General features: G+C 51.2%; 13 protein-coding genes across 13 annotated transcripts; 7 read left to right on the top strand and 6 right to left on the bottom strand.

The window, feature by feature from the left end:
• Nucleotides 1-463: 463 nt before the first annotated feature.
• On the top strand, nt 464-1,675 carry M430DRAFT_110819 (hypothetical protein; the record flags this gene model as incomplete). The annotated part of the gene is made up of 3 exons (XM_024861390.1): nt 464-728; nt 783-929; nt 999-1,675. The coding sequence occupies 3 exons, from the start codon at nt 464-466 to the stop codon at nt 1,673-1,675; spliced, it is 1,089 nt and encodes a 362-aa protein (XP_024716794.1).
• A 113-nt stretch (nt 1,676-1,788) lies between these two features.
• M430DRAFT_37712 (hypothetical protein) lies at nt 1,789-2,878 on the bottom strand. The gene has a single exon (XM_024867172.1). The coding sequence runs from the start codon at nt 2,735-2,737 to the stop codon at nt 2,273-2,275; it is 465 nt and encodes a 154-aa protein (XP_024716793.1). The 5' UTR covers nt 2,738-2,878; the 3' UTR covers nt 1,789-2,272.
• Nucleotides 2,863-3,755, bottom strand: M430DRAFT_193410 (hypothetical protein). The gene has a single exon (XM_024864053.1). It carries the CDS (start codon nt 3,489-3,491, stop codon nt 2,964-2,966), a length of 528 nt encoding a protein of 175 aa, XP_024716792.1. The 5' UTR covers nt 3,492-3,755; the 3' UTR covers nt 2,863-2,963.
• Nucleotides 3,756-3,895: 140 nt separating this feature from the next.
• Nucleotides 3,896-5,433, top strand: M430DRAFT_193408 (hypothetical protein). Its single transcript, XM_024864052.1, has one exon. It carries the CDS (start codon nt 4,034-4,036, stop codon nt 5,228-5,230), a length of 1,197 nt encoding a protein of 398 aa, XP_024716791.1. The 5' UTR covers nt 3,896-4,033; the 3' UTR covers nt 5,231-5,433.
• A 104-nt stretch (nt 5,434-5,537) lies between these two features.
• Nucleotides 5,538-6,896, top strand: M430DRAFT_70267 (hypothetical protein). The gene is made up of 3 exons (XM_024869485.1): nt 5,538-5,892; nt 5,981-6,285; nt 6,348-6,896. The coding sequence occupies exons 1-3, from the start codon at nt 5,573-5,575 to the stop codon at nt 6,764-6,766; spliced, it is 1,044 nt and encodes a 347-aa protein (XP_024716790.1). The 5' UTR covers nt 5,538-5,572; the 3' UTR covers nt 6,767-6,896.
• A 1,000-nt stretch (nt 6,897-7,896) lies between these two features.
• M430DRAFT_110358 (hypothetical protein) lies at nt 7,897-8,790 on the top strand (the record flags this gene model as incomplete). Its single annotated transcript, XM_024861353.1, has 1 exon — nt 7,897-8,790. A coding segment is annotated over one exon (894 nt), but the record flags the coding sequence as incomplete, so codon positions are not given.
• Nucleotides 8,791-9,250: 460 nt separating this feature from the next.
• M430DRAFT_31715 (glycoside hydrolase family 47 protein) lies at nt 9,251-11,062 on the bottom strand (the record flags this gene model as incomplete). The annotated part of the gene is made up of 5 exons (XM_024866054.1): nt 9,251-9,343; nt 9,406-9,896; nt 9,952-10,539; nt 10,599-10,777; nt 10,833-11,062. 5 exons carry the CDS (start codon nt 11,060-11,062, stop codon nt 9,251-9,253), a joined length of 1,581 nt encoding a protein of 526 aa, XP_024716788.1.
• Nucleotides 11,063-12,469: 1,407 nt separating this feature from the next.
• On the bottom strand, nt 12,470-13,058 carry M430DRAFT_23284 (hypothetical protein; the record flags this gene model as incomplete). The annotated part of the gene is made up of 2 exons (XM_024864870.1): nt 12,470-12,654; nt 12,758-13,058. 2 exons carry the CDS (start codon nt 13,056-13,058, stop codon nt 12,470-12,472), a joined length of 486 nt encoding a protein of 161 aa, XP_024716787.1.
• Nucleotides 13,059-13,562: 504 nt separating this feature from the next.
• On the top strand, nt 13,563-14,680 carry M430DRAFT_23283 (hypothetical protein; the record flags this gene model as incomplete). Its single annotated transcript, XM_024864869.1, has 2 exons — nt 13,563-13,678; nt 14,014-14,680. 2 exons carry the CDS (start codon nt 13,563-13,565, stop codon nt 14,678-14,680), a joined length of 783 nt encoding a protein of 260 aa, XP_024716786.1.
• An 862-nt stretch (nt 14,681-15,542) lies between these two features.
• M430DRAFT_148308 (hypothetical protein) lies at nt 15,543-16,181 on the top strand (the record flags this gene model as incomplete). Its single annotated transcript, XM_024863115.1, has 1 exon — nt 15,543-16,181. One exon carries the CDS (start codon nt 15,543-15,545, stop codon nt 16,179-16,181), a length of 639 nt encoding a protein of 212 aa, XP_024716785.1.
• Nucleotides 16,182-16,278: 97 nt separating this feature from the next.
• Nucleotides 16,279-16,746, top strand: M430DRAFT_23281 (hypothetical protein; the record flags this gene model as incomplete). Its single annotated transcript, XM_024864868.1, has 1 exon — nt 16,279-16,746. One exon carries the CDS (start codon nt 16,279-16,281, stop codon nt 16,744-16,746), a length of 468 nt encoding a protein of 155 aa, XP_024716784.1.
• Nucleotides 16,747-16,873: 127 nt separating this feature from the next.
• On the bottom strand, nt 16,874-20,572 carry M430DRAFT_62134 (hypothetical protein). Its single transcript, XM_024868965.1, has 4 exons — nt 20,307-20,572; nt 20,059-20,209; nt 17,996-20,001; nt 16,874-17,942 (listed from the first exon to the last, which is right to left on the bottom strand). The coding sequence occupies exons 1-4, from the start codon at nt 20,456-20,458 to the stop codon at nt 16,922-16,924; spliced, it is 3,330 nt and encodes a 1,109-aa protein (XP_024716783.1). The 5' UTR covers nt 20,459-20,572; the 3' UTR covers nt 16,874-16,921.
• An 875-nt stretch (nt 20,573-21,447) lies between these two features.
• Nucleotides 21,448-24,292, bottom strand: M430DRAFT_110492 (hypothetical protein; the record flags this gene model as incomplete). The annotated part of the gene is made up of 2 exons (XM_024861364.1): nt 21,448-23,475; nt 23,651-24,292. 2 exons carry the CDS (start codon nt 24,290-24,292, stop codon nt 21,448-21,450), a joined length of 2,670 nt encoding a protein of 889 aa, XP_024716782.1.
• Between the last annotated feature and the right edge of the window lie 928 nt (nt 24,293-25,220).

The following is a 25,220-nucleotide window of genomic DNA, read 5'->3' as shown; positions in this document are numbered from 1 at the left end:
GGGGGGGGGGAGAGATATGTTATATGAATATGAAAGTCATATCATATGAAAAGAGCTATTCAACCAACTTACTTCGGCAATTCCATCCCGCATCCCTCTCCCCCCCCGCAATCAAAATCAATCCCCACCCCTTCCCTCGCGGGGTAAAGAAAAGGGAGGGGCCGAGGCATCACAGCCGAAAAGACCAATTAGGAACTTTCACGTTCACTCCCTCCCTCAGTCCCTCAGTCCCTCCCTCCCTGCTTTTTTGTTCTTTACCCTTGCTGCTTAACTGGGAATTTGTTGTAAGGTAAGGTATATGAGTAGATATATATATCCCATCCCATCAACAACCGCATCATGGCTCTGCCCTCCAAACCCTCCTCTCCTTTCCTTTCTTCTCCCTTTTCTACTCTCACATCACATCACATCACATCACACCATAAATAACTCAACATCCCCCTTTTAAAAATTCCCAAGCAGCATGTCCTCCTCTCCCATATCCACCACCCCCCTCCCCCTCCGTATTCTCACCTCTCTGCTCTCACACACCCTCACCAATGCCTATCTCCAAATCCCCCTTCTTCTCACACTCCTCTCCTCCCGCTCCCCCTCCCTCAAAAACCGCTTGCCCTCGCGTCTCACAAAACTGCTCTCCTCCCCGCTCTTTCAACGGCTTTTAAAAATCCTGATTTTTATCAATTTGAATAGGACGTTATCGCGGGTTGTTGTGAATAATTGGAGGGGGGGTGAGAGGTGGAAAGATGGGGAGGGGGATAGGGAGGGGGATAATGGGGAGGGAGATAATGGGGAGGGAGAAGAGGAAGAGATTGTGGTGATTACGGGGGCTTCGAGTGGGATTGGGAGGGTCATGGCGAGAGAGTTTGTGAGGAGGGGGGGGTGTAGGGTGGTTAATCTGGATGTTAAGAAGCCTGAGATGGAGAGTGAGAGTGAGCATCGTATCTCCCCCCTTTTCTCCCCCCCCAAAAACACAAAACACACAAGCTAACAAACACCAGCAAAAATAACATACTACCAAACCGACATAACATCCACCACCGAACTCGCACTCCGAGGGTCACAAATCCGGTCTCAATTCGGACCCCCCACAGTCCTAATAAACAACGCTGGAATCGGGCACTCAGGATCCATCCTCTCGGTCCCGGAGACGCAACTCCATCAAATATTCAACGTTAACACGATAGCGCATTTCTTGACGGTGCGCGAATTCCTCCCCGGTATGATCGAGAGAGGGAGAGGACATGTGGTCACGATCGCGAGTATGGCGAGCTATGTCACGGTACCGGGGATGGTGGATTATTGCTGTACGAAGGCGAGCGCGGTCGCGTTTCATGAGGGGTTGGCGCAGGAATTGAAGGTCTTGGATGGGGGCAGGGGGAGGGGAATCAGGACGACGTTGGTGAATCCCACGTGGATCGAGACGCCCCTGATCGAGGGCTTGACGAAGGAGAAGAGATTCCGCGAGAGAGCGTTCGTCTTGAGGCCGGAAGATGTGGCAGAGGCTGTGGTTAACCAGGTGCGTATGGGCAGGAGTGGGCATTTGGTGTTGCCGAGATGGTATGGCTTGGTGAGTGGTATTAGGGCGTGGCCGGCGTGGTTGCAGGAGGCTCTGAGGAATCGCGTGGGGAGGGAGGCGGCCATGCTGATGGGTGAGGGGGTGGGATTGGGTGCTTGAGGGGTGTATGTGTATTGTATGTATGGATATAGGTATATAAGTATCGGAGTATTTCCCACATTCTTCAACCTGCATATCAGAATGCATATCAGAATGCATATCAAACCGAGACATCCATTAACATCCTGCACATGACATCTGACATCTCTCTCACATGATGCACCTCGGAGCTTTCCTCATGCGGGGTAATCTCTAATCTCTGCTCTAAACCCCTTCCGTCTTATCGCTTATCCGATAGCCGAGACCAGGGGTTAAGCGACCATGCTGAGCTAATCTGTCAGCTGGGCTAAGGTCGGTAGATAAGCTCGACAAGGCGGGGTGGATATGGATATCTCTTCGAGGTACCACAAACGCATGCGAAGGCGTCCGGGCGAGTGAACCGATGCAAACGAATATGATGGTGATGAAGAGCGTGTCGTGAGATGGAGTTATCGTCGTCGACCTGCTTGCGGCTTCAAATCAAAGGTCGGTTCAAGGGATGAAGTTGGGTGCACCGTGCGCCCTTCTCCATGACTACCTCGACAACTTACAAGAGTAGAGATGGTTTCTGAGCGGGAACGTCGCATCCATTCGCTGTCAGTATGCAGCTCGTCGAGCTCACCGCTTCTCAGAAACCAGCGTCGTCGCATCATCCGTTCCCGCCAGACTCTCCTCGTACGGATCGCTATCGAGATCCGCCTTCACGAGACTAATCACCAACCCTTGCACTCCCATCGCAATCTGATAGCCAGCGAGACCGAGCAACGCAATGATGACCAGCAGGAGATTGATAATCGCCAGCAGGCACAAGGGGATGACGTGCCAGAGTTGGACGCGGCGGAGCGGACAGCCGCCCTTCTTGCCGGCCTTGCTTTCGGCTTCCATCATGCCGATCAGCATGAACCGGAGGGGACATTTCGGCTCGGGGGCCGGCGCCGTGTCGGTTGATGAGGGGGTGGAGGAGGAGACGGATTCCGTGTCGCCGTCCTTGTCTTTCCGGCTCTTCTTGCCTTGCGAGATCACGACGTCGTGACGCCGCGCGCGACTGTTGGGGTAGTGCTTCTCTCTCTTTGAGGACGTCATGCCGAAGTTCAGGAGACTTGACATTGAAGGAGCTGTAACGTTGTCGATAGGGTGGAATTCCTCGAGTCCTTATCAATGTAGGGGCAAGCATGCGGATGCTATGCTATACGAGCTATGCTATATAGATATGAAACATAAAGATACTTTCATCTGATCGCGGCCTGAAGTGAGGAGAATCATAGCCCGACGATTTCAAGCTGACACCCCCAAGGCTAAATAAAGGATGTCATGCTGTGAAGCCATGTGCCCGAGACTCTGAGACACGGGCCGGAACGATGTGCAAGAGAGAGCCGGCCAAGAGCCGGGCAACGTGGCAGCAATGGATGATTTGTTCGCACACCACCAAGACACGAGAATCTCGACAATGTTTCAAAGGACGGGTCGAGAGGTTCAACATTTCCTGACGTGCTGAGAAACATTTAGCCCATGTTCCACAGAGGTTCGTATAAGGCCAATCATGAGGGGTCGGAGCTGGGAGTGGAGGGTTGCAAGTCCAGTAATTGGGCCCGCCCAGCTGCGAGCGATAGATGCCCAATGCATTCCTAGACCGTGGAACTTGGTAGAACCCGACTAATTCAAGGTACCTCGACAAGATCATTCGACAACTGCTGCAGCCCAGTAGAAGGTCCACTCGGATTCCTCGGTGCCTCATGACTCCCTGCCTTGGCGGGGAGAGCGAAGAGAAACACTGTTGAGGACAGTGGATGCATCGGAGCAATCGGTAGGGAGGGGCAGATCTCAGCTTGTTGCGCATGACTTCAATGCGAGCTGCTCTCGAGGTTCGGGTAGCTTATGTGAGTCAACAATCAAGACCCCAGCCCAAATGACGGAGCTGTAGCTGGAGCTGAAGCTGGAGCTGGAACTGGAGCTGGAGATCCTTGAGCTCTGCAGCCCTCTGCAGCCTTGTGCTAGTTGCTGATATCCACAAACAACAGGATCAGCGAGCCGTATAGAGACAATCAAACTGAGCTCTCTGATACACTTGTGTCAAGAGACCTGTTCAATGTCGATAGCTACCCATGTTGCCAAGTCGTTCAATAACGAAGCCGGTGCAAGTCGACTAAATATATCCCCGATCGACGCACCCCGGAAAACACTTTATGCACCCCCAGCTCACCAAACGCTCCGCGCTGGCCCGAGCTCCTTCGCCTAAACCACCACGGCAAATAATCCCACGTCATGGTATGGCAAGACTTCGATTCGGTACCTCCACCTCCAACACTGCCCTGGAGTCAACAGCATAATATCCGCACAGATTGATGGGCGCACGCTCAATTGCTGCGAGATTGAATCACAATGGTTCTTGAGAATTCCTCCATTGAGGAGGGCACTGTCTCCGACGTCGACCCCTACGACACCCAAGCAGCGCCCGGCCGACCTGGCCGAAACTATCATATCGATGTAGCAGCTCTTCCTAAGCCCATGCCCATATTCGGCCCTCTGTTTGGCTATAACCAGAAGCTTTTCGAGAAGGTGTTGCATGAAAAGCTCGTAAACGGGGCGCATGCTCTCGGGAGACCACCGACTCAGGAAGAGGCCGAGGCTACTGCGTTCTGGACTGCCAAACAGATATCGATCATCTCCTATGGCTCACCTATAGGGGTTGCGGGGGGTTGGTGGAGGGCATGGAATACAGCCTCAACATATCGATTTCCCTTCTGGCAACCGAATCCCGAAACGTTCAATCCATTATCATTCCCTCCGGCAATGGGCACCTTAAGGAACCTCCACGCGATGATCGCGTGGCATGCTCTGAGAGCGCTGGCATACGGGGTTGTGGGAAATTATGTCGGTCAGATTATTATTGGGAGTTATTCCATAAGTACTGCGGCGGTCGGCGAGCTCTCGGACAAGAGATTGACGGCGATGGTCAATGCAGTGAGACAGCAAGCCCAACAAAGACGTGGGGGCTTACCAAGTCCAACGCAACAACGTGCTGCTGGGATGGCTCGAAATCAACCGGATGATGCCAGCCCGACTGCTGGCATGTATGGAGACGAGAGCTCGGAAACGGGAAGTGATATCGGAAGGCTAGGCATGAGTGATGATAAACTGCAAGAGGACCGCACCAGGACATGGCCCCGGCCATCGAAGGCACCTCAGATGGAGCCATACGAGGCCCAGGACGAAGGATTTGTGTTTGATGATGCCTCTCCAACCGGTGGTCAAGGTGTCAGTGCCGATACTGCACCACACCAAATGTCCGCCTGGGAACGATTGAGACGTGGTGAAAAGCCCGTACCAAGTGGGCAGGCAGGGCCTAGAGGTCTAGCAGCACCTGCTCAACCACGGCAGAATGCATGGGCGAAGCTCCAGAATAATACCCAGCCAGAACAAGGAGGGTTATCTGCTAGTGAAAGCTACACGTTCTCCGAGACAGACGAAGACCGAAATGTGGCGAGGGCACAAGCTCAGAAGGAGTTTGATGCTCAGGTTGATCGGGAACGGCGGGGAGGAGATTTTAACAGTGGTGCCGAACGACGACGATGGTAAATGTACTATAAGGAATTGCATAAAATGATAGATATGGCATTGTGAAGGGAGTGTTGTGTGGGATCAACAGATACTCTTTCTCATTTGTTTGGCATAGATTAGTGACACCGACTACGACAATATACAATAAAGACTATTTTCCTTGGAAAATGCTTGTGGCTTTCTTCTCTGATAGCAAATAAAAGGAAATAAATAATCCGGTCAGAGAATTCCTCTCCTCCACATCTGCCTCGAAGTCACGGGGTTGCAGAAAAGTGATTTGTCTCGTTTCCGCGACAGTCCAGAAAACCCTCCATATAACCCCAGAACCAACACCAAATCACCAGCTCCTCGACAAACAAGATGGCAGATCACAGACGCTCACACCGCCACGATGAACATCGCGCACGACAATCACGGTCACGGTCACCCCACAGACACCACCGGCCCCACTCGCACCGAGCCCGCTCTCCCCACCACCATCACCATCACCACAAGAAGCACACTCCTCCAGAAGCCTTCCCCAAAGAGCTTCCCTACAACTCGCGAGCACTCACAAAAGGCGACTATGCAACCTTCAAGCCTCTATTCGCGCTATATCTGGATATCCAGAAGGGCAAGGTATTGGAAGAGCTAGATGAGGTGGAGGCCAAAGGGCGCTGGAAGAGTTTCCTGGGAAAATGGTAAGTTCGCATGACGCGAGGCGGAGGGGGGAGGGCCTCTGCAATTGAATTTATCGGGATGAACTAGGTAGAGGCTGACAGAAGTGAGGAATCGTGGAGAGCTGGCTGAGGGATGGTACGACCCTTCTACGTTCCAGAAAGCGCAGCAATCAGCGTCATCGTCGGCGCCTGACCATGACGACGGCTCCTCGAACACACGACCCAGAGCGACTTCGCCATCGAGTACATCGGCTCGCGATCCTGCTGCGAACGAAGAAGCGGGCGAGGAAGATAGCGATACTGATAGTGATGATTCGGTTGGACCTACGCTGCCGGGACAGGAACGGCGTTCAAGAGGAAGCAGGAGGATGGGACCCCGTATCCCGGGAATGCAGGATCTAGAGCTGAAAAGAGGTAAGGGGTTCTTTTGTGATAGAGGGTAGTTATTTATTCTAAGGCTAACACCGTGTGGCTAGAAATGGAAGCAGAGGATGGACTCGCGCGACGGGACGATCTGCGATTCGAGCGGAAGCTTGATCGCAAAGCGCAGAAAGAAGCGCTGGACGAACTGGTCCCCCGGGCCGAAGCAGGCACGCGGGAAAGACAACTAGAGAAGAAGAGGGAAGTGAATGAGAAGATGAAGTCGTTCAGGGAGAGGTCTCCTGGTGCGGCAGAGGTTCCGGACGCGGAGCTGATGGGAGGTGGGGATGGGATCGGGGAGTATAAGAAGATGAAACAGGAGTTTGAGAGGAAGAAGACGGAGAGAGAGTTGAGGAGGGAAGAGATCATGAGGGCTAGAGCGGCGGAGAAGGAGGAGAGGTTGAATGAGTATAGGGCGAAGGAGGAGGAGACTATGGCTATGCTGAAGGCTCTTGCGAAGCAGAGATTTGGTTAGTAGCCAGACAATGTTGGTTGTGCATTAAGTATATGGTATTGGGGAACAATTAGCGACTGGCAGACTATGTCGGTAATTGAGATAGATTCCATAACTGGACTCATATTGCCTAAATCTTCACAGTAACCGTATCTTTCTTTCTGCTATAGTGGCTTCAGTAGGTACATAAGGCTGAGTCGAGAACTTGAACCAAGGTATCAGTCAAAATCCTCACTCACAGCGTGCCCGGCAGGGCCCAACTTACCTATATGAGACGAAAAGAAATCCATAAAAAATCCCACTTCTAAAATCCCCACAGCTTTGTTTTAACTCCCTCAACTCCTCCGTAATTTCAACATCAATGCCTGATGATGAATGATCCATTTCCGTATTAGGATAACACGATTAGTACCTTAGGTACCTTAGGTACGGTAGCCTCGCTCGCTCAGCCTTGCATAAGGTACCTTACAATAACCTCCGAAATCGCCTACCTTATATTTATTTATCAACTTTCTTTACCTTACCTTATCTATCAAAACCTCCTCAAAAACCTCCACCACCGCAATTCCCTTCCTCCCAATCGCCAACGAACCTCCTCATGTCCGAATCCACGAGTCTGAAATGAAAGGATCGTCGCTTTTAGCTACCTAAGATGCCGAGATCGATATAGATTCGATTTCGCGGGATTTTGCCAACTTTTTCTTTTCTATTCGACATTATATTATTATATCGGTTTTGGAACGGCCGGTTTGTGGGTTTTAGAGGAAGAGATTATCTTATCTATATAGAGATTTGCGTTTAGAGAAGATGGAGATAATATGCAAGAGCGTATATCGCGCTGCATGGAAGAAAGCCCGCAGCTTGACAGGATGGGGAAGAAATCTCGAGCTTCTTTCCCCCAACTACGACCGAAGAAGAAGACTGAGCAACACCAGCCATCTACACGGCTCCTCGAAAAGCAACAACAACAACAAGAAGAAGACGCCGGTCAAACCGCACCAAGCAAAACTTGAATACAAGTAAAAACCATCCCCAATCAATCTTCAACCCCCAAGCCAGAATCGATTGTCTAACACCGCACTTTTCGATGTAGAACGCCGACTCGAAAACCACTTCCTACCTCCTCCTCCTCTTCCTCGTCCAAAAAACCTCCAACAACCAATCCTCTCCGGTACCGCACAATCCCCATCGTTTTCGGAAGTCTCACCCTCTTCGCCTTCTCCTGCTACACGTCCTATCTCTACATCTCGTTCTCGCGGTCCGCCGGCACGCCCAGCACGCCCAGCAGCAGTAGTCCCAGCTCGCAACCCGACGTATCAGCCCGCTACGACAGTATCGCGCGCACCTTCGACACATCGGTCGATTCGACAGAGCGCGTGCTTCGGATCGCGGCTCTGCGTCGGAAACTGGCGGCGAGGGCCCAGGGCGACGTGCTCGAAGTGTCGATTGGGACGGGCAGGAATCTGGAATATTATGAGTGGGATGACGATGATCACAACAATAACAAGAAGAAGAAGCCGGGGAAGGCGGGTGAAAAGGGGAAGGGGAAAGTAAAGAGCTTAACAGCTCTGGATAAGAGTGCAGAGATGTTAGACGTCGCTCGAGCGAAGCTAGAAACGCTGGGAGGACGCGCAGAGAAGAAGAACATCCGCTGGATAGTCACAGACGCGAGTCTTCCCCCCCTCCCAGCCGCACCCAACGCCACTCAAAAATACGACACGATAATCCAAACCATGGGACTCTGCAGCGTATCGGATCCGGTGCAACTCCTCCGAAACCTCGGCTCCAGTATCAAAGAAGAAGAAGGCCGTATCCTGCTCCTCGAGCACGGCCGCGGGAATTGGAAATGGCTTAATAATCTCCTGGATCGCTTTGCGGAAGATCATGCGAGGGAGTTTGGATGTTGGTGGAATCGGGATTTGAAGGGGATTGTGAGGGAGAGTGGGCTGGATGTCGTGGATATGTATTCCGTGTGGTGGCATGGGGGAACGACGTGGTGGGTGGAGTTGAAGAAGTCGAGAGCAGCGGAGCATGATGTGGCTTGATGTTGCGTGGCGGTTGAGGAAGAGTAGGGATAAATAACTTGGAAGGCTGGGAGGGAGGGGTTGCTTGTGAGTGAATCCAGGAATTTCTATATTCAGGCTGAAAAAACTCGACACCTGCATTTTCCGCCTTTGGATAATCTCTCGACATATTCGATCTTGGAGAGATTAAAAGCATGGCACGAAATGGTAAATGTCACCCAGGAAATCGAAAGCTGCGCTCAAGACCACTTCGAGACGGTCCTGTATAAAGGTACCTAGGTATCTATCACCAAGTCCTTGGCATTATACATGACTGGTTAATAAAGCAAAGCTGGTGATATTTCTGCCATCAGGTTTGCCAATTTTTGTTATATTCATTATCTTCTGTATAAATTATAAGGTATGTATTTGCTTCAGGACCTCCTGCATAGATACATATCAATTATATTCCACCTTTTCCTCTCTGTTAAATCCAAGCTCTCTAGATTGGGGGGCCTGCAACCTTGAAGGGATGAGCTTCGGTATTGAAAACAAACTGGTTAACTCCATTGTGATTCGTCTGCCAGACATTATCCTACGCGCAAATATCAGTACCTCTCAAACTTGGTCCCGTGCACGGGAAGGAAGAAGACTTACCGGTGCATGGATCAGATAGCTATACTTCAGGACCTCCGCGAAGAGGAAACTGTCCTGGAAGTCGTTGAATCCGCCACCGTTAGCCGCGTTTACGTTCTGCAACTCGGCGAATCCGGAGCCAACGCGGCAGGTGGTGTTGACTGCGACGAAGCCATTCCAGGCCCAGTCCCGGTATGTCTGGTTGCCCGTGGCTCGGTAGGCGTAGTAGAAACTCTCGATGACTTCCGGGCGGAGGATGTACGCCCCGTCGGTGATGTAGAAGCCTGCTTTTTTGTAGAAGGCCTCTTCATGCGAGGAAGGGCCTGGGTTGGTGGTATCATTGGCGGCAGTGGTGTTGGTCACCCATCTGAACACCTCGGGGCCGATACCCGTCAAAGTATTGGCGTAGGTATCCTCGCAGCCTGTAACGAGGGCAATACCAAAGTCGATATATTTCTGCTCTTTGAGAACGAGACCTCCGAGGATGAAGTTCCCTCCGTTGAAACACGCAACTATTTCGAGATTAATACCACAAATACAATTTGAAGCATGGTCAGGAAAGCTCACGATGCTCGGATTCAAAAATGAGCTCTTGTCCATCGTACATAGCCACGAATGTCAGATCGGGACGGGTAGATGGATGACTAGCGAGGTACTGAATCGTAGAATCGGCTGCCAGAACCCAGCGGTCCTTGTAGCTTGCGAAGCGTGTCGAGTCATACACATACATCTTCAGGAGGTACTCGTAGAAGCTGTCGTCGCCTCCAACCCAACCCCCCTCTGCATCCAGGAAAACGCCATTGGAAATGTTCACGTTCGTGCCGAGGAGCCCAGGGAAGGGTTCCGACGAGGCTGGCTGAGGGTGCAACAGGTACGATTGCCCTTTTTGGGATAGAGCAGCGTAGGTCTTGTTGCCGGTGAGATCGGAGAGATGCGTCCATTCTAAGACAAGTGATCCGATCGTAGCTAGACCGTTTGATGTAGATCCATCAGTGGATTGAGGATTGAAGTACAGGTTGTTGCTGGGGATCCCAGTAGGGGTGTCGAATGCAAATGAAAGGTTGTTTGCCAGATTCTGTGCCTGAGTAAGAATTGCGTCAACAGCAGCAGTGTTGGTTGTGAGGCCTGACAGAGGCCCTTTCAGGAGGTCATAACCTACGCGAGTCAGTATATCCACATCGATATCATGTGAAAGGGGTAAATGGGTAAATCACCTGACAACATTCCAGCCAGGTACCGGATTGTGGTCTCGAAAAGCGAGATCTGCGATCCAGGAACCGGTTGACCGAAATTGATCGTGGGAATATATGATAGGATAGTGTTCGTGACATCCGCGTTCTGCATCACAATCGCCGTGCTGAAAGCGTCCACGGCGCTCGCGCCCCATCCATTTCTACACAAAAAGGTCAGTTCCGAGTTGCCGGTCTCGAGATGAGGCGAGTAGAAACCTTGAGTCTGAGTAGGAATTTGAAAGAGGGTGCAGCTCGTCATGGGGAAAAGCATATTTGTAGTATCCGTCCCACGCAAACTGAAATGCATCTTTGACGGCATCTGCTCGTTGGCGGTTCAGGGCATGGTTATCAGCGCTGCTTTGCCGGGGAACGTGGGGCACAGCGAGCACAGTCTGCCAGCATAGGGCTGCAACTGCCGCTATGGCGAAGGATCGCGACGAATGCATTCTCTGTCGCCAAGATGAGAATGATGCTCGAGATCTCGGCGGTTTCGACGGGGTTTGCGGGGAGGCGATTCAGCCTGGAGGAGGGACGAATGGCCAGGGAAGAGAGTTCGACGGAGGTGGCAGATGCAATATATATAGGCTCTGGACCATATTCTCACACGACTTGGGGCCGTCCAGTACGTTAGTGAGTGGTACTTGGGACTGATCAGCCGCCATCCCATCCAGCCTTCAACCCCCCGCCGCCGATGTGGGCTGGAACGGTGTAGAGCCCGTACATAGGACCGAGTGTTGCCCAGGGGTTCAGTCCATGAGTTGATCGAGCAGAGTCGCACTGCAGCAGCGCACCGTGCGGCAACAGAGCTTCATCGTGGGAGACACTGAACCGTCGTCACTCGGCCCGCAGCGCAAGTACCGCGATGGTCGAGGATTTGCAGTTGCAGGGGCCGACGCGAGAGATCATCGGTCTGCGACGGACCAGGAGACTTTATCCTGAGACCTGACCTGCCGAGTCAAGATTAGTCGCATGTGCCCAGTTGGAGAGGATCAGAGGAACCCTTCCTACTACAGTACCACCGCCGTCGATCGAGTCTCTGGAGCGGGGGGCCAAGATTCCCCTGTCTGTCTCTCGGGACTGACTACTGGACTTCTGACTCTGGGGCGTTGACCGGGCGATAGAGCGATAGAGCGATAGAGCGATAGAGCGATAGAGTGATAGAGTGATAGAGTGATACCTGCTCGTCAACTCCTCCGCAGTATGTCCGTTCAGTCGTGTTCGTATGCTGTTGTCCATGATCAGAAGATGATGTTGTCCAGGGCCACCGCGAGACTTGAACATGGTGCTCAGCGGTGGAGAGAGCTTCCCCGCTTGCGCCGCCTCTGCCGACAGACCCCAGAGCGCGACTGTGATGCAGTATGCAATTGACCTCGAAATACTCGCGGGACAAGGTAACGTTGTACTGATTTGGCCCCAGCAGAGGGAATGTATAGATGAGGGGGAGGGGGAGGGGCAGAAAAATAGGATCAACCAAGGTACCTACAATATCTACATCCATGTGCATCACCATCAAGCTTGTACAGCATTATCAGCATAATAGCTTCTCTCAAATTTATGTACTCTGTAAGTGGTCATGTTGAACCCATTCTCCCGAGCACGTCAACCCCGTGTATCTGCAAGAATAATCTAGACAATAGTGGTGCTATGGTATGTATCTGCACAAGATACCTCATCCCTCCTCAAACCTCGAAGGCTCTAAGAATACACCACTCTTCGTGTTTATTCACGCCCTCACCACCACCAATGGGCTCCCCTTTTCGCTTCCTCCCGAGGCTTCCTCGCTATGGTGATCAAAGCCAACGCATTCCGGACTCCCATCGCGTGCCTGGTCATCTCCAGGAGAGCTTGATTGCTCAGAGATGCAGATCGTCCTGACGGTCCTGCACCCCGCTCACACCATCCGCCACCACCAGGGGAAAAAGAAGCAGGAATATTCCACCCATAGGAGGCGCCGATTGGGCCTTGCTTGGCCTGCTCGATGTTAAGCCCGAGGAGCTGGCTGGCCGCACTGGTGCAGATGTCTCATGTCTGATGCCATCTGGGAGATCTTCAGCGATCTCACTCGCTGCACCTCGATCTCGATGTCGTGCTCAAGTGATAGCTAGTTGTGCGAGGTTAAGCTCATTGACAAGACTACGCACTCCAGGATAGTGGATATCGGCCATTGAATAGCATGGGCTCCTTCCCCGTTACTGTGACGGTCTCGGGCTTCCATGTGTTTGGTAGTTGTAGCTGCCTTTGTTCTAATTGCGCTTCACAAACTTGAGCCGCCTGGATGATCTCCTTGTGGTCAGAAAGTTCTGATCTCTTGATTCTTACTTGTATTTCGACAAAATGGCTGACATTGAAGAGGAGATCTGCGGCTGGGAGGTCCATCTTTGCATTCTCATCTGTTGAGTACCTATACTCGTCAGCAATGACACTTCCTGCAGCTACGACCATCACCACTGTTAGGGGACGCGTGTGACCCCTCGCTTATTCTGTATATAATACAGTCTGATAGCTTAACCAATCCACAGACTTACACAAAACGATCAAGGATTGAAACCTTACATGGTAGCAATACCGTCGTTTCGTCAATTCAGCCTCCGCACCCAGGACGATAAATATACGGTCGACACTCCCACTCACCCGCCATCTTCACCACATGGCTGAAGAACCACTGCCCTGAGCCATATTGTCATCGCTGGACAACAATTCTGGTGCATACAACGATGCCGAAGAAAGAGGCTTCGACAACACATCCGTCACATGATACCCTCGGTTATGGGGGTCCTACTTCTGTATATATAGCCTCTCCAGACCCCTCCCTACCTTCACTCTTTAATCGAGTCCTTTCCTCCCGTTTGACAACATCACTGCCCAAAACAGAGCAAGGGCAACTGTCGATATAATAAGCCTCTGGGCTTATGTACCAAACACCAGATACGATGCAGGGTTCACGGGATGGTACATTTGAAAGACGAACACTGCACAACCTGTTTGAAGCAGTCGGAGAAGGAATCGGAGAAGGAATCGGAGAATAAGTCGGAGAACAAGCTTGATAACAAGTCCGAGAACAAGTAAGGCATTGTGTGAGTCAACTCTCTCTTCCTATCTCTCCTACATATTCCGTAAATGCTAATACCTTGACAGTGGAAGTTGGGGGCTACATCGCTCGATTCGAACGAATATTAACACTGCTTCGGCATGTATTCTCGTGAGAAACCCTTCGAGAGCCTGCCAGTACCGTAGCGGCATCTACTGACGCAAGTATCTTGTCATCTAGATCCGTTCCATCTATCGCATGATCGACTTCTCTCTTGGCAGAACTGGATATACCAAAACTCATGAATGGTATGCCTACGTCTTCGATGACACCTCCTTAGAGGGGGATTTGAAGTTAAGTCGTTGCAAGATCTTCAAGAGTCAAGACCCAACCAGTCCAGGATTTTACGAACTATTTCGAGTCACTACTACAAAACGTCGCTTGGGCGTCTTCGGACGCGGCGGTCCTCTCCGCCTACCAGCTAAAACTTACGGAACCAATCCTCGAGCGAATCTACGAGGCGTCGAATGGAGCGCTCCCGACCACCTACGCGGAGTTAAAACGTGCGGCCCTGAATGCGGAGGCGTGGATTCGGAGCAAATCCCGCTTGTTCTCTCGCTCTTCGATGCGCTCCCGATCTTCCCAGTGGTCGCCCTGTACGCTTGATGGCACCCAGCGAAATATCTCCCTTATCTTGGGTTCCGACTCCCCAAACATGCCAGATGAATGGTGTCGGAGAGGGACGGACGAAGAGGTGATAGAAGTAGCCAGTTACCACAGGGACGAATGGAATGGACGCCGGAGGAGGACTCGGATGCTCCGACCTGACCCGCGTCTTTCGGCAGGGCATGGCCCCGGCATACCAGACGGCTATCGAGGAAACCACAAAGAAAAACATGGAAATCTTTCGAAACCACGCAATGCATTATTTGATGAAATCACTTACTGCAGACGAGACACGAAGAGCCCTAGAAGCTGGGATCAGACTCGACGGAATTCCATCGGGCACGAAGCCGCTCACGTTGAATCTCGATAGAGACTGCCCAGCCCGCCCGATCCAACGATACAGCCTGTCATCCCAGTCCAGTAACCAGTCGCCCAAGTCCAGAAGCCTGTGGACCTGGCTGTGAGGTTTCAATTCCCTTGATCGTTTGTGTAATTCTGTAGATTGATAGAAGCTATTCAGACTGTGCTATATACAGAAATAAGCGAGGGTCACATTTGTGCCCTAACAGAAGTGACCTTGGACGTTTGTTCGTTTGCTTTGCGTTCTGTTTATTCGTACAGGCAACTTCCCCCTCTTTGATCGGGAATAACATTAGAAGTTCTTGCAGACCTAGAGAATATCGAAGATTATTCTCGTACCTATTCTGTAATCGAACAGAACCTGGAACCCATTGGAGAATCCCCAGCTTGGTTAGTAGGCATGGTCCGTGCCCCGGGAGCTAGGGGAGAGGCCCGAGCTCCCCTTAGATCCACTGAACTTCAGCCTCAGGAATTCCTGCCTGAGGTTCAATGAGCCTCAGGTCCTTGGGAGCTAAAGTGTTCGTAACAGTGGTCTAACGGTATTAAATACTGAAGATATTATCACTTTGACCTCCACATGTTGTTTATTGATTTTGTAGAGTCGCCAAGTCTCATTTGGTAAGGTATAATAAGTAAGGTATTGTGGGTAGAAAAAATAGTCACATGATATATCTTCCTATTTAGGCGTAGAGCTAGCTGTAGCTAGACATTTAAGGTATTCTCGCTTAGGGCCTTACTAGAGCTTGGACCACATTATATTCATCCCCCCACCAGATATGCCAAGCTCATATGTAAATGCCCTCCCCTACTACCTAACATCTCTATACTTAAGGTACGTACAAGCAATCCTACTACGCCAACGCATAATCTCGATGTCTTCCTCTTCCTCCTGTTCAGAATCAGCTTCCTCTTCTGTTGTCTACGACCATGAGCCATTCGCTACCTTCCGTCTCCGCGTATTAGAACTTGCGCAAAGCATATGGGTCGGGGCCTCTCCAGAAGAAATCACCATAGAGCGGATGGCAGGAGGAGGATTCAATCGGATCATTGGCCTCTCTCGAACAATCGGTAGCCAAGAAGAAGAGAAAACCCAGTACGTTTTGCGGGTCCCACGATTCGACGCGGCGCAGTTGGATCGCGAAGTCGCCGTGCTACAATTTGTGCGGCGCTATTCAGAGATTCCAGTGCCAGAAGTTGTGGGATTCAATGAGACGAGCAACAACGTATTGGGGGACCCTTACATGGTGCAAAAGCGTGTTCCAGGATTTGATCTGTACTCCTCCTTCCCCAAACTCGACCATACGAGTAAATGCAGGATCGCGCAACAACTCGGGCTCTTCTTTCGCCAGATGCTGTCCCTGCGGAGCCAGGTCGCAGGAGTGTTGGTACTCCCACCGGACAATAAGAGCTTGGAGGCGCCCCTTCAAGTCGCGCCGTTTTGCGGAACAGATCCATCATCCTCTGCTGGTCTCACCCTACTGCGATGCACCGGCAACACAAAGCATGCGTGAAGCGCTCACAAGCATCTTCCAGGCCCGAAAGGCTACTGCCTTAGAGCGATGCTCTACAGATATCTGGCGGTACGAGCTTATAGACAAATTTATCACAATGACCTCGGAGCTAGACAGCGATGGTTGGTTGGGAAGCAATCAAAACTCTTTATGTCACCTGGATCTAGCACCACGTAACATACTGGTCAATCCAGCACCCGATGATGCTCAAGTATTCGAAATCTCCGCCATCCTCGACTGGGACAGCGCGGTTTTCGCCCCCAGCTTCATGTCCTGTGCCCCCCCACTCTGGATTTGGGCTTGGAATGACGACGAGGACGAGCGAACAGCGGATAATGATCCTCCCACTCCAGAGTTGCGCCAGCTGAAACATCTTTTTGACAATGCTGCAGGTTCCGATTATGTATATTTTGCATATGAGCCTCCGTACCGGTTGGCTAGGCGGTTGGTGTATTTTGCTATTCATGAAATAGGATACAACGAAGAGGTGAAAAAGGCTAGTGAAATGCTGAAGGAATGGGCTGATATGCGCCGATCAAAACCAACAAGGCAGAGAAGAATATAGAGCCAGCTATACAGCACAGCACATTGACGGACCTTGAGTAGGATTCGAGGACGTTCTATCTTTGTGTCCAATTCTTTCTAAATTTTATCTACGCTCCAAAATGCTCCACAACGCTCTATACCTAGTCATATATACATTTACTCCGGACATATCTCGTTAATAGATGTTGTTATCATTACCAGTCAATATTCACTTCGCCATTCCCACCACCAGCCGCTACGGCCTTCTTGGCCTCGGCGGGCTTTCTCCCTCTCATGCCCACCCCATTGGGACCAAGCCTCCTATCCAGCTTCTCGAAGGGGTGCGCGCCACTCTCGCCCTTCTTCACCATCCACTTCTTCGTGCCCAGGACGCCGTCCAGCTCGTGCACCGGCGGCAGCTTCAGATACACCATGCCGTCTTCGCGCTCCTCCACCGGGAAGGTCGCGATGCTGACCTCCTCGTCGTTCTGGCATCGCCCGGCTTGCTCGCCCGTCAGGTTGAAGTTCCGCTTGTGGTACGGACATGACACCCAGAGCTGGTCGTCCTTGTCGCCGATCAGTCCGTCCGAGAGGACGAAGGCGCGCTTGTGCGGACACATCTGCTGGCTGGCGAGGTACTTGCCCTTGACCCTGAAGATGGCCAATTGAGTGTCACCCCTCTTCACTGTCGCGCTGATACCATTGGGTGTCTCGTCAGCGCCCTTGAAATGGCTAGCCTCAATGATGGGCTGCCACGTCAAAGAAGTCCACTTCGTGTTCTTGAAGTCTTCCTTGACACTCTCCTTGGCCCAATATACAGGCCGTGTCTGTCCTCTATCTTCTTCCAGTTCCATGTTTTGCAATGTTTCTGTAGTGTTGTCGAATTGTTGAAATTTCTTCCGGATTTCTGGGTCTTTGACTGCTTCAGCCCATTCGTCGAAGAAAGTGCCTACCAGTTCTTCCATTTGTGCTTCCAATGAAGCGCAGATGCCGAGCTTGTCCTCGAGGATGACTTCGCGGAGGTACTTGACGCCGCCAGGGAGATTCTCAATCCAGCGTGCTGTTCTTTGCAGCTTGTCGGCGGTGCGGATGTAGAACATGAGGTAGCGATCCAGGATTGTGACAACATCATCGGGAGGTACGTCTTTTGCGAGGAGGTCGCAGTGCCGAGGCGTCGCACCACCGTTACCGCCCACGAAGATGTTGAAGCCCTTGTCGGTGGCAATCAGGCCAAAGCTGTGATAGGTTTTAGCACGGGTCCTGAAGAGTGGAAGAGGGGCTCAGCTTACTCTTTGTTCTGTGCTTCAGCACACTCGCGGACACAGCCACTAACACCTCCCTTCAATTTGTGCGGGGCGCGGATACTCTTATATCGCTCTTCTAATCGGACAGCCATACCAACACTGTCACCAATCCCATACCGACACCATGTTGTGCCCACACAGCTCTTGACGGTTCTGAGAGATTTGGCATATCCGTGCCCACTCTCCAAGCCACCAGCGTTAAGTTCCTCCCAGATGGGAATCAAATCTTGTTTCTTTGCCCCAAACATGTCAATTCTCTGCCCACCGGTAATCTTGGTATATAAGTTGTATTTCTTCGCGACGTTTCCCATCACGATCAGTTTCTCTGGGGTAATTTCTCCAGCGCTGACACGAGGAATAACAGAGTAGGTACCATTCCGCTGGATGTTTCCCAGGTACCGATCATTCGTCTCTTGTAGACCCTGGTAAGGTTTCTTCATAACGTGCTGGTTGTAGAGCGAGGCGAAAATCGAACCGATGGTAGGCTTGCATGCTTCACAGCCTTGGCTGGTTGGATCGGTCCCGGCCTCCTTCATAACTTCCGCCAATGTCTTCAATCCCTTGACGGAAATGATGTGGTAGAGATCCGCTCGAGAGAAATTGAAATGTGGGCAGAGGTGGTTCTTGATCTCCTGGCCCATAGCTTTCATCTGCGTGTTGAAAATGCTGGTAACGAGAGGCATGCAACCGCCGCAACCAGTTCCCGCCTTGGTGCAGGATTTGACATCTCCTATGCTCTTGCAGGTTCCATCTTTTATCGAATTGACGACGTCTCCTTTGGTGACATTGTGACAAGAGCAAATTTGTGTGTCGTCGTCCAAATCATCGGCGCCATCGTCTCCCTCTTTGCTTGCACCCAGGATGAATTGACTTGGTGGAACCTCCAGAGCCTTTTGGTTCTTGACCATTGCCACAAGCTTGATGTAGTCCTTGGTATCACCAATCATCATTCCTCCAAGTAGATACTTCCCGTCCAATGTAAACAAGTACTTCTTGTAGACATTCTGGAATGGATCTTTGTACGTCAAGGCCTTGACGGGAGACGGGGGTGTGCAATCCGTGGGTTTGGTCGGGTCATCTTGGGTTTGTTCCTTCTTTCTGCTCGCGCGCACTGGGAGAAACTTGGGTCCATCTCTATCGGCGAAAAAGTCTCCGAAACTTGCAACCTCGACACCTAACAGCTTCAACTTGGTACTCAAATCCGGTCGCTTGAACTTCCGATATGAGTGCACCTTCGCCTGTGTGAGGTTGAAGGATAGGACATCGGCCATCTCAACACCAGGAGCAATGAGGCCAAATGTCTGGTTCTCCCAGCTCGCACACTCGCCAATTGCGTAGATATCCTTGACGCTTGTGGACAGGTCCTCGCCAACCACGATTCCGCCCCCTCCTCCATCCGCACATTTGATGCCAGCTTTCCGGGCCAGCTCGTCGCGGGCTCTAATACCGATTGCGAAACAGATAGTGGAGCAATCCATTCTCTCCCCGTCCTCAAAAACAACACCCTTCACATAATTGTCCTCGGTGACTTCGATCTTGCCCACCCGCTTGCTGAGCATAACGTCCAAACCTAAATCCCGGACTTGTCCAACTACCAGGCCACCAGCGTCGGCATCGAGTTGCCTGCTCAGAACCCAGCGATTCCGCTCGATCAGCTTGACTTTCTCAAAAGCTTCCAGATCCATCATGGCTTTCGCAGCTTCGAGCCCCAAGAGACCACCACCCACAACAGCGCCATATGTTCCCTTGCGCTGAGCGGAGAATTCTATTAAGTTTTGTAAGTCTTCGATCGTGCGGTAAACGAATACGCCTTTGGCATCGTGGCCGGGAGTGTGTCTGGGAAGGAGGGCATCGGAGCCGGTAGCTAGGACGAGGATATCATATGGAACAGTTTCGCCGGAGGAACAGGAGACAACTTTGTGCTCTGGGTGGATTTCTGTAACTTTCGTGTTGAGGTGATAATGAAGAGCCCCATCTGGGACATTGGAATACTGTCCAGAGATTATTAGTCCTAAGTCCCAATCTAAAAGGGGAGGGAGTGTACATACCCATTCTTGTGGATTCAGGTACAGATTCTCGACTTTTCGGTGTTGGAAAAAGCTCGTCAATCCTACTCGATTGTATGCCACATGCGCTTCTTCGCCGATGACAATGATATCGTATTCTCGTCTCTTTGCGTCGAGTTTCATTAGCTTCTCTCTGTCGATCAGTCAGTACAACTGCCCAGTCTACTCTCGTTGTCCACTGCCGGGACAAGGCAAGGTTTTATTTGGAGGACAGGAAACAAGATGCTCACATGAAACTAATGCCAACCATTCCCAGCCCTACAACCACGACTTTCTTTCTGGCTCCTGCATGGCTCTCATTCTCAGCTCCCTTTCCTCCATTCTCAATAGGGCCAGTCTTGCTCTCTTCGATGGGTACCTGCGGCTGCAAGTTACTCGACATCGCGGGCACTCTTTCGCATCAGCTCACGTTCCTCACAAGAATGTCTGTCGAAGGTCCTTTCGAAAAGGGCAGAACACCTATGTAATTATTCCATAGGGCAAATCAATACAATACAATACTTGGAAAATAATACTTAGCCGTAGCATACTTATTATTATATAGCCCTACCTATGTTCTATTTGCATCTCCTTCGAATCCTCGGAAACGCTTCGTCTTGAGTCTGCCCAGCGGCCCCAGCCCCATAATGTACCAATGATAAGCTGCGTAGGGTAACTGCCCCTCCGGAGAAGCTTCGGATGGTGTTCTGATGACGGGCCCGACTGCATTTCCTCGGCAGCTTTCTGCCTTGTTTGCTAATAAGATCTGGGACAGGGACCCAAGAACACACAAGGAGTGGCCAGAGGATGGAGACGACGGAGATGGCGGAGATATCACGATAAGAAGAAGTTGGGGCATAACGGGATGTTTGCAGTTTTCCATTGGTTGGATGGCGCTTGATTGGGGCTCATGGTGAAGGGTCGGCTAGGGTTAGCGAGGAGGCTAGAATTTCATGACGGAGATGCGGAGATACCCGATATCATCACAGGCATTCTTGACACGGACAGTCGACGAGGGAGCAATCAGATTGTGTGCATTAGATATCATTCCTAATTCTCCGGATGAGAGGCGTTTCTATGGAGTATTATTTAAAGAACCACGAGACTGTTTCTCGCGTCCGGATCATTAGCTCAACTGTCCCAGCCTTAAAGAGAGTGTTAAAATATCCCCCCCCCTCCTTTTTTGGGCAAAGCGGCAAGACGGCGAGAAAGTCACCGGCGCCTGCTCCATACCGTGCCCAAACGCCTCCTAGTCTTGATAACCCTACAGAAGCATTGCATTTTTCATCCCTGAAAACAATATTGTAGATGGGGTCTCTCAGATAAAACGCCACTCAACATACGCTTGCCTCTTGGTGATAGAAGCAAGAAAGACATCGACGTGGAACCAGATCAACAACCCTCACCCATATCTTCTTCGCTCATACTCTCATATCCGGCGTCCTTCATCCCAACAACTTGCTTTGTGATGTCCAAGCATCTCTCCACTATCTCTCTCTTAGTCTCTCTGTCTAAGCCACTCTTCTCGCCATCCTTGCTACCAATCCAAACTCTAAGATTGCCAGCCAATCTTTCCAGTGCTTTGGTGCAAGTAGCAGCTACGAGCTCATGCCCATTGATCTCTTCGATCAATTTGAATAAAGCGGTAAATGAAAGGAGTGTCAGATCAACCGGCACAATGCTGTTGATAAGTCCATGAGCTGCTTCTGGATTTGACGGTGAGGGGAAGCGCTGAAGATACGCAATGGCCACGGCACAATTGAGAGATATTGTGATGTCCGGGAGGGCTGCGATGGAGGTTGCGGTGTTGATGAGAGTTGGGACCGCCTCGTTCTTGTCCTTCCGCAACCCGGACGGCCCGAGTACCTGGAGGGCAGCCCCAATACTAGCTCCTCGTTTCTCCTTGACTAAGACAGCCCGAGCAATAAGAGCACGGGTTTGAGCGCCTGATCCAAGAGGTGCTGTCTTCACTGCGAGCGCGATATCGTCGACAATAGACTTTTGCGCTGCCGCATCACCCCCTTTCATCTCCAAACTTTTGGAAAGAGCCCTCTGCAAAACGAGGCTTGAGTACCATGCCGCGACTGCGTCAAGTGGGCTTCGAATTGCGAAGTCTTCAACTACGCCATCCATCGCATCACTAGAACCTTCTGAATTGTGCGTGGTCGGTAGGTTCCAGGCGAGATTATAGGCTCGTTGACCAATGGTGTCAACCAGAACCTCATCGCATTCTTGATCCAAAAGAGCTGCAAGGTGTTCTGGAAGTTCGTCCCCATGTTGGCCTCTAGTACGGGCAAGTGACCGTTGCAACTGCTTCGCCTCATTCCACTTCCATCTAGCTAGCCTTGTAGCAAATACCTGGAACATGGAGAATCCATTGAAGCCTGCGTTCCCAATCTCCCATAACAGGACTCGAATGTGGACGGCCTTGAGCATCAATCTAGCAGGTGTATCTGGTAATGTACCAGAAGCCAACAACGTTAGGGTCAGTCTGCTCTTGCTCACTTCAACATCTCCACCAGCCAATTGGGCATCGAGAGCGATTTCCCAGGCCTTGACTCTAGCTTCTTCTTGTTGTTGAGTGACCCCAGTGAGGTACGCATAGCCGTGCGATCCAATCAAGTTCAACATGCTGAGCTTTACTATCTTCAAGAGTAAGGCAGCCGCTTCGAGGAATAAATTGTGTCGCGGGACCCAAACTGTTTGGATAGCCGTAAGCCATGCCTGTCTGCGAACTTGAATAGATGAAGCAAGTGAAGGGGCTGCAGCTAGCGTCTTTTGCGTCTCGCCAGCTTTTGATTTTGGTGTTCTTGCGAAGAGGGAGGGTATGAATGCGTAGAGTAATGCGCCGAGGATAAGCCAGATCTTCATGTAATCAAGTGTCCGGTAGCCTACGACGTTGAAGTTGAAAAACGAATGAAGCATCTGACTAGCGCTTCTGAGCAGCTGCGTTGGGAGTGCAAATAGGCCACGTGCGCCAGGAGTGTCGCCTTCTTGCTCTGCCTCGCTGAAGCCCTCCATAATCATCAGGCCCGCTAGTGATCCAACCATCAACCTGCCGAAGTAGCCACCACCGGTTTGCCATCCGCTCGTGCTGTTTTGGCGTCGATTTGGTTGGGAATTTTCTTGTGAGGCAAGGAAGCTTTGTTGCTGAATTGACTGACTATGAAGTCTGCGTATATCTTCCGGTATGGGGATCATTCCTTGCGGCTCTCCAGTTGGTGATGGACCTGGGGCGTCGTACTCTGGACTATATGGGAAGGGCTGTGTGTAGTGAGGTGTGGAATTCAAACCCATCGAGCCGGACATGAAAAGTTTCTCGAAGGCATCAATACGGCCTTTCATGAACATATTCTCGTCCTCTAAACGTTTATTCCGTTTCTCTAGGTGGTTGATGTATTCTGTGGCTTTGCTTAAAACCTGCGTATTTCAATTAGCATGGGCTAATGGGGCATTGCAAAATAGACAACAAAGGAGGCGAAGGGTGTTAAATGCGATTGAACAGAACGAGAATTGATCGTGCTCTATTACACCATGTGTTTACTCTTCAGTGGCAGGGAAATTGACAAAAATCAAGTGTGCATGCGCAACTTACAGTTGCTTTATTCAGCTTATGGGCAGGGGTCAAGCCCTGTAAATCTTCCCTATCATCGGTAGTGTCTTCGCCCCGCGCGCTCTTTGTCATTATTCGTAGACTCGGAACGCTATCCCGTAAAGCAGCGATCTTGTCATTCAGGTTTGTTCGGTACCGCTTCTCGATCATGTTGTGTGCCGTCTTCTTCACGGGAGGATGTTGGCCTGAGGATTCTTCGTCATCTTCATCGTCGACGCCGTCTGAGGATTTGCGTTTTCGATTCTGGCCATTGCTTTCTGGAGATGACACCGAAGTGCTTTTGCGCGTACTCGCATCTGAGCTGGGACTGTCTTGACTTCGATATTGGAGGTGTTGGGGCATTGCGATTTTGCGCAGCCTCTCCTGCTGAGCAGGAGTAAGCGTACTCATGCTGTTATATGCGGGGGATGGAAGCTCTTCGGACTTCAGTTGAGGGTCCCAGCTCAGGGAAGTCGAGCTGAGGCCGCTCTCGTCTGGAGAAGACTCCTGCTGGGCCCAGTCCGCTGGGAACAGAGGCTCATCATCCAGCGCGAATGCATCGGTGAAAGTCAGGGTGTCGTCGAAGCCGGTCAGAGAGCCGAGGCCGGAAAGGGAGGGGGAATCGAAAGGATTGCTGGAATCCATAATGAGGCGCTCGTGGAATGAGGAGATATGTGGGAAGCAGTGGAGACGGGCGGAGAGGGGGTTCTGGATTCTGGATTCCGGGAAGAGGGAGGGAGAGAAATGACGGATAATGGACGGACAATGGACGGAAGATGTACACGCTAAACGAGACAGGCTCAAGCTGTGGTTTGCAGAAGATTCTGCATTTTGCCTGGTGTTGTAGAAGTCAGGATTGAGGGTGGTGGGCGGTGAATGGAGGACGGAGGATGGAGGAGGAAAGTTGACTGAGACCCTGAGGTCCAGACGAGGCTGGTGGTACGATCAGTCTGGAAAATCGCCTGATTATGCGGGGCGGCTCGGCGCAGACCCCAATTGGTGCCTGAGGGCCTGAGGATCTGAAGAAAGTTGGACGAGTTCCGGGATATCGTGACTCGTGGCGTACGGATATAAGGTACCTAGGTATATCTCTCTTTCTCAATAACAAAGGACTGTATCGGGATATACATATATAGCTAAGTAAAGGTATATATATGCCTTCACTACTTGGCCCTCGCGCTCCATCTTGAGCAGTGTTTCACGTGACAATGCACGTGATCTCAAATTACTTTCATCTCACCACCACCACCACCACCACTGGCATCCAAGAAGGATCTCATGCATTTATACCAAGGATCTCGTGTTTCCTAGCGTATGATGTCGGTCCATATGCTTCTACATGTTCTACAGTCTACAGATGTTTCTACGAGCCCAGATTCCAGCTCTCGCCGCGCGAAACCCAGGCGGTTTCATTGTTTCCACTGAAACGCCTTCTGATTCCTGAAGAAGACGATCAGGCACAACCCCTCCGCGAATACCCTCATCGACCAATCGAGTTCCTTGCCTGATTTCACTGTCGGGGCTCTTGTTCCAAATCCCCAGAGCAATTCCCATGACTAACCTTCCGGGGAGA

This window comes from Amorphotheca resinae (genome assembly GCF_003019875.1).
Source record: "Amorphotheca resinae ATCC 22711 unplaced genomic scaffold M430scaffold_14, whole genome shotgun sequence".
Taxonomy (NCBI): domain Eukaryota; kingdom Fungi; phylum Ascomycota; class Leotiomycetes; order Helotiales; family Amorphothecaceae; genus Amorphotheca; species Amorphotheca resinae.
Note: the sequence above shows the minus strand (reverse complement) of the source record. Positions and strands in the feature narration are given on the sequence as shown.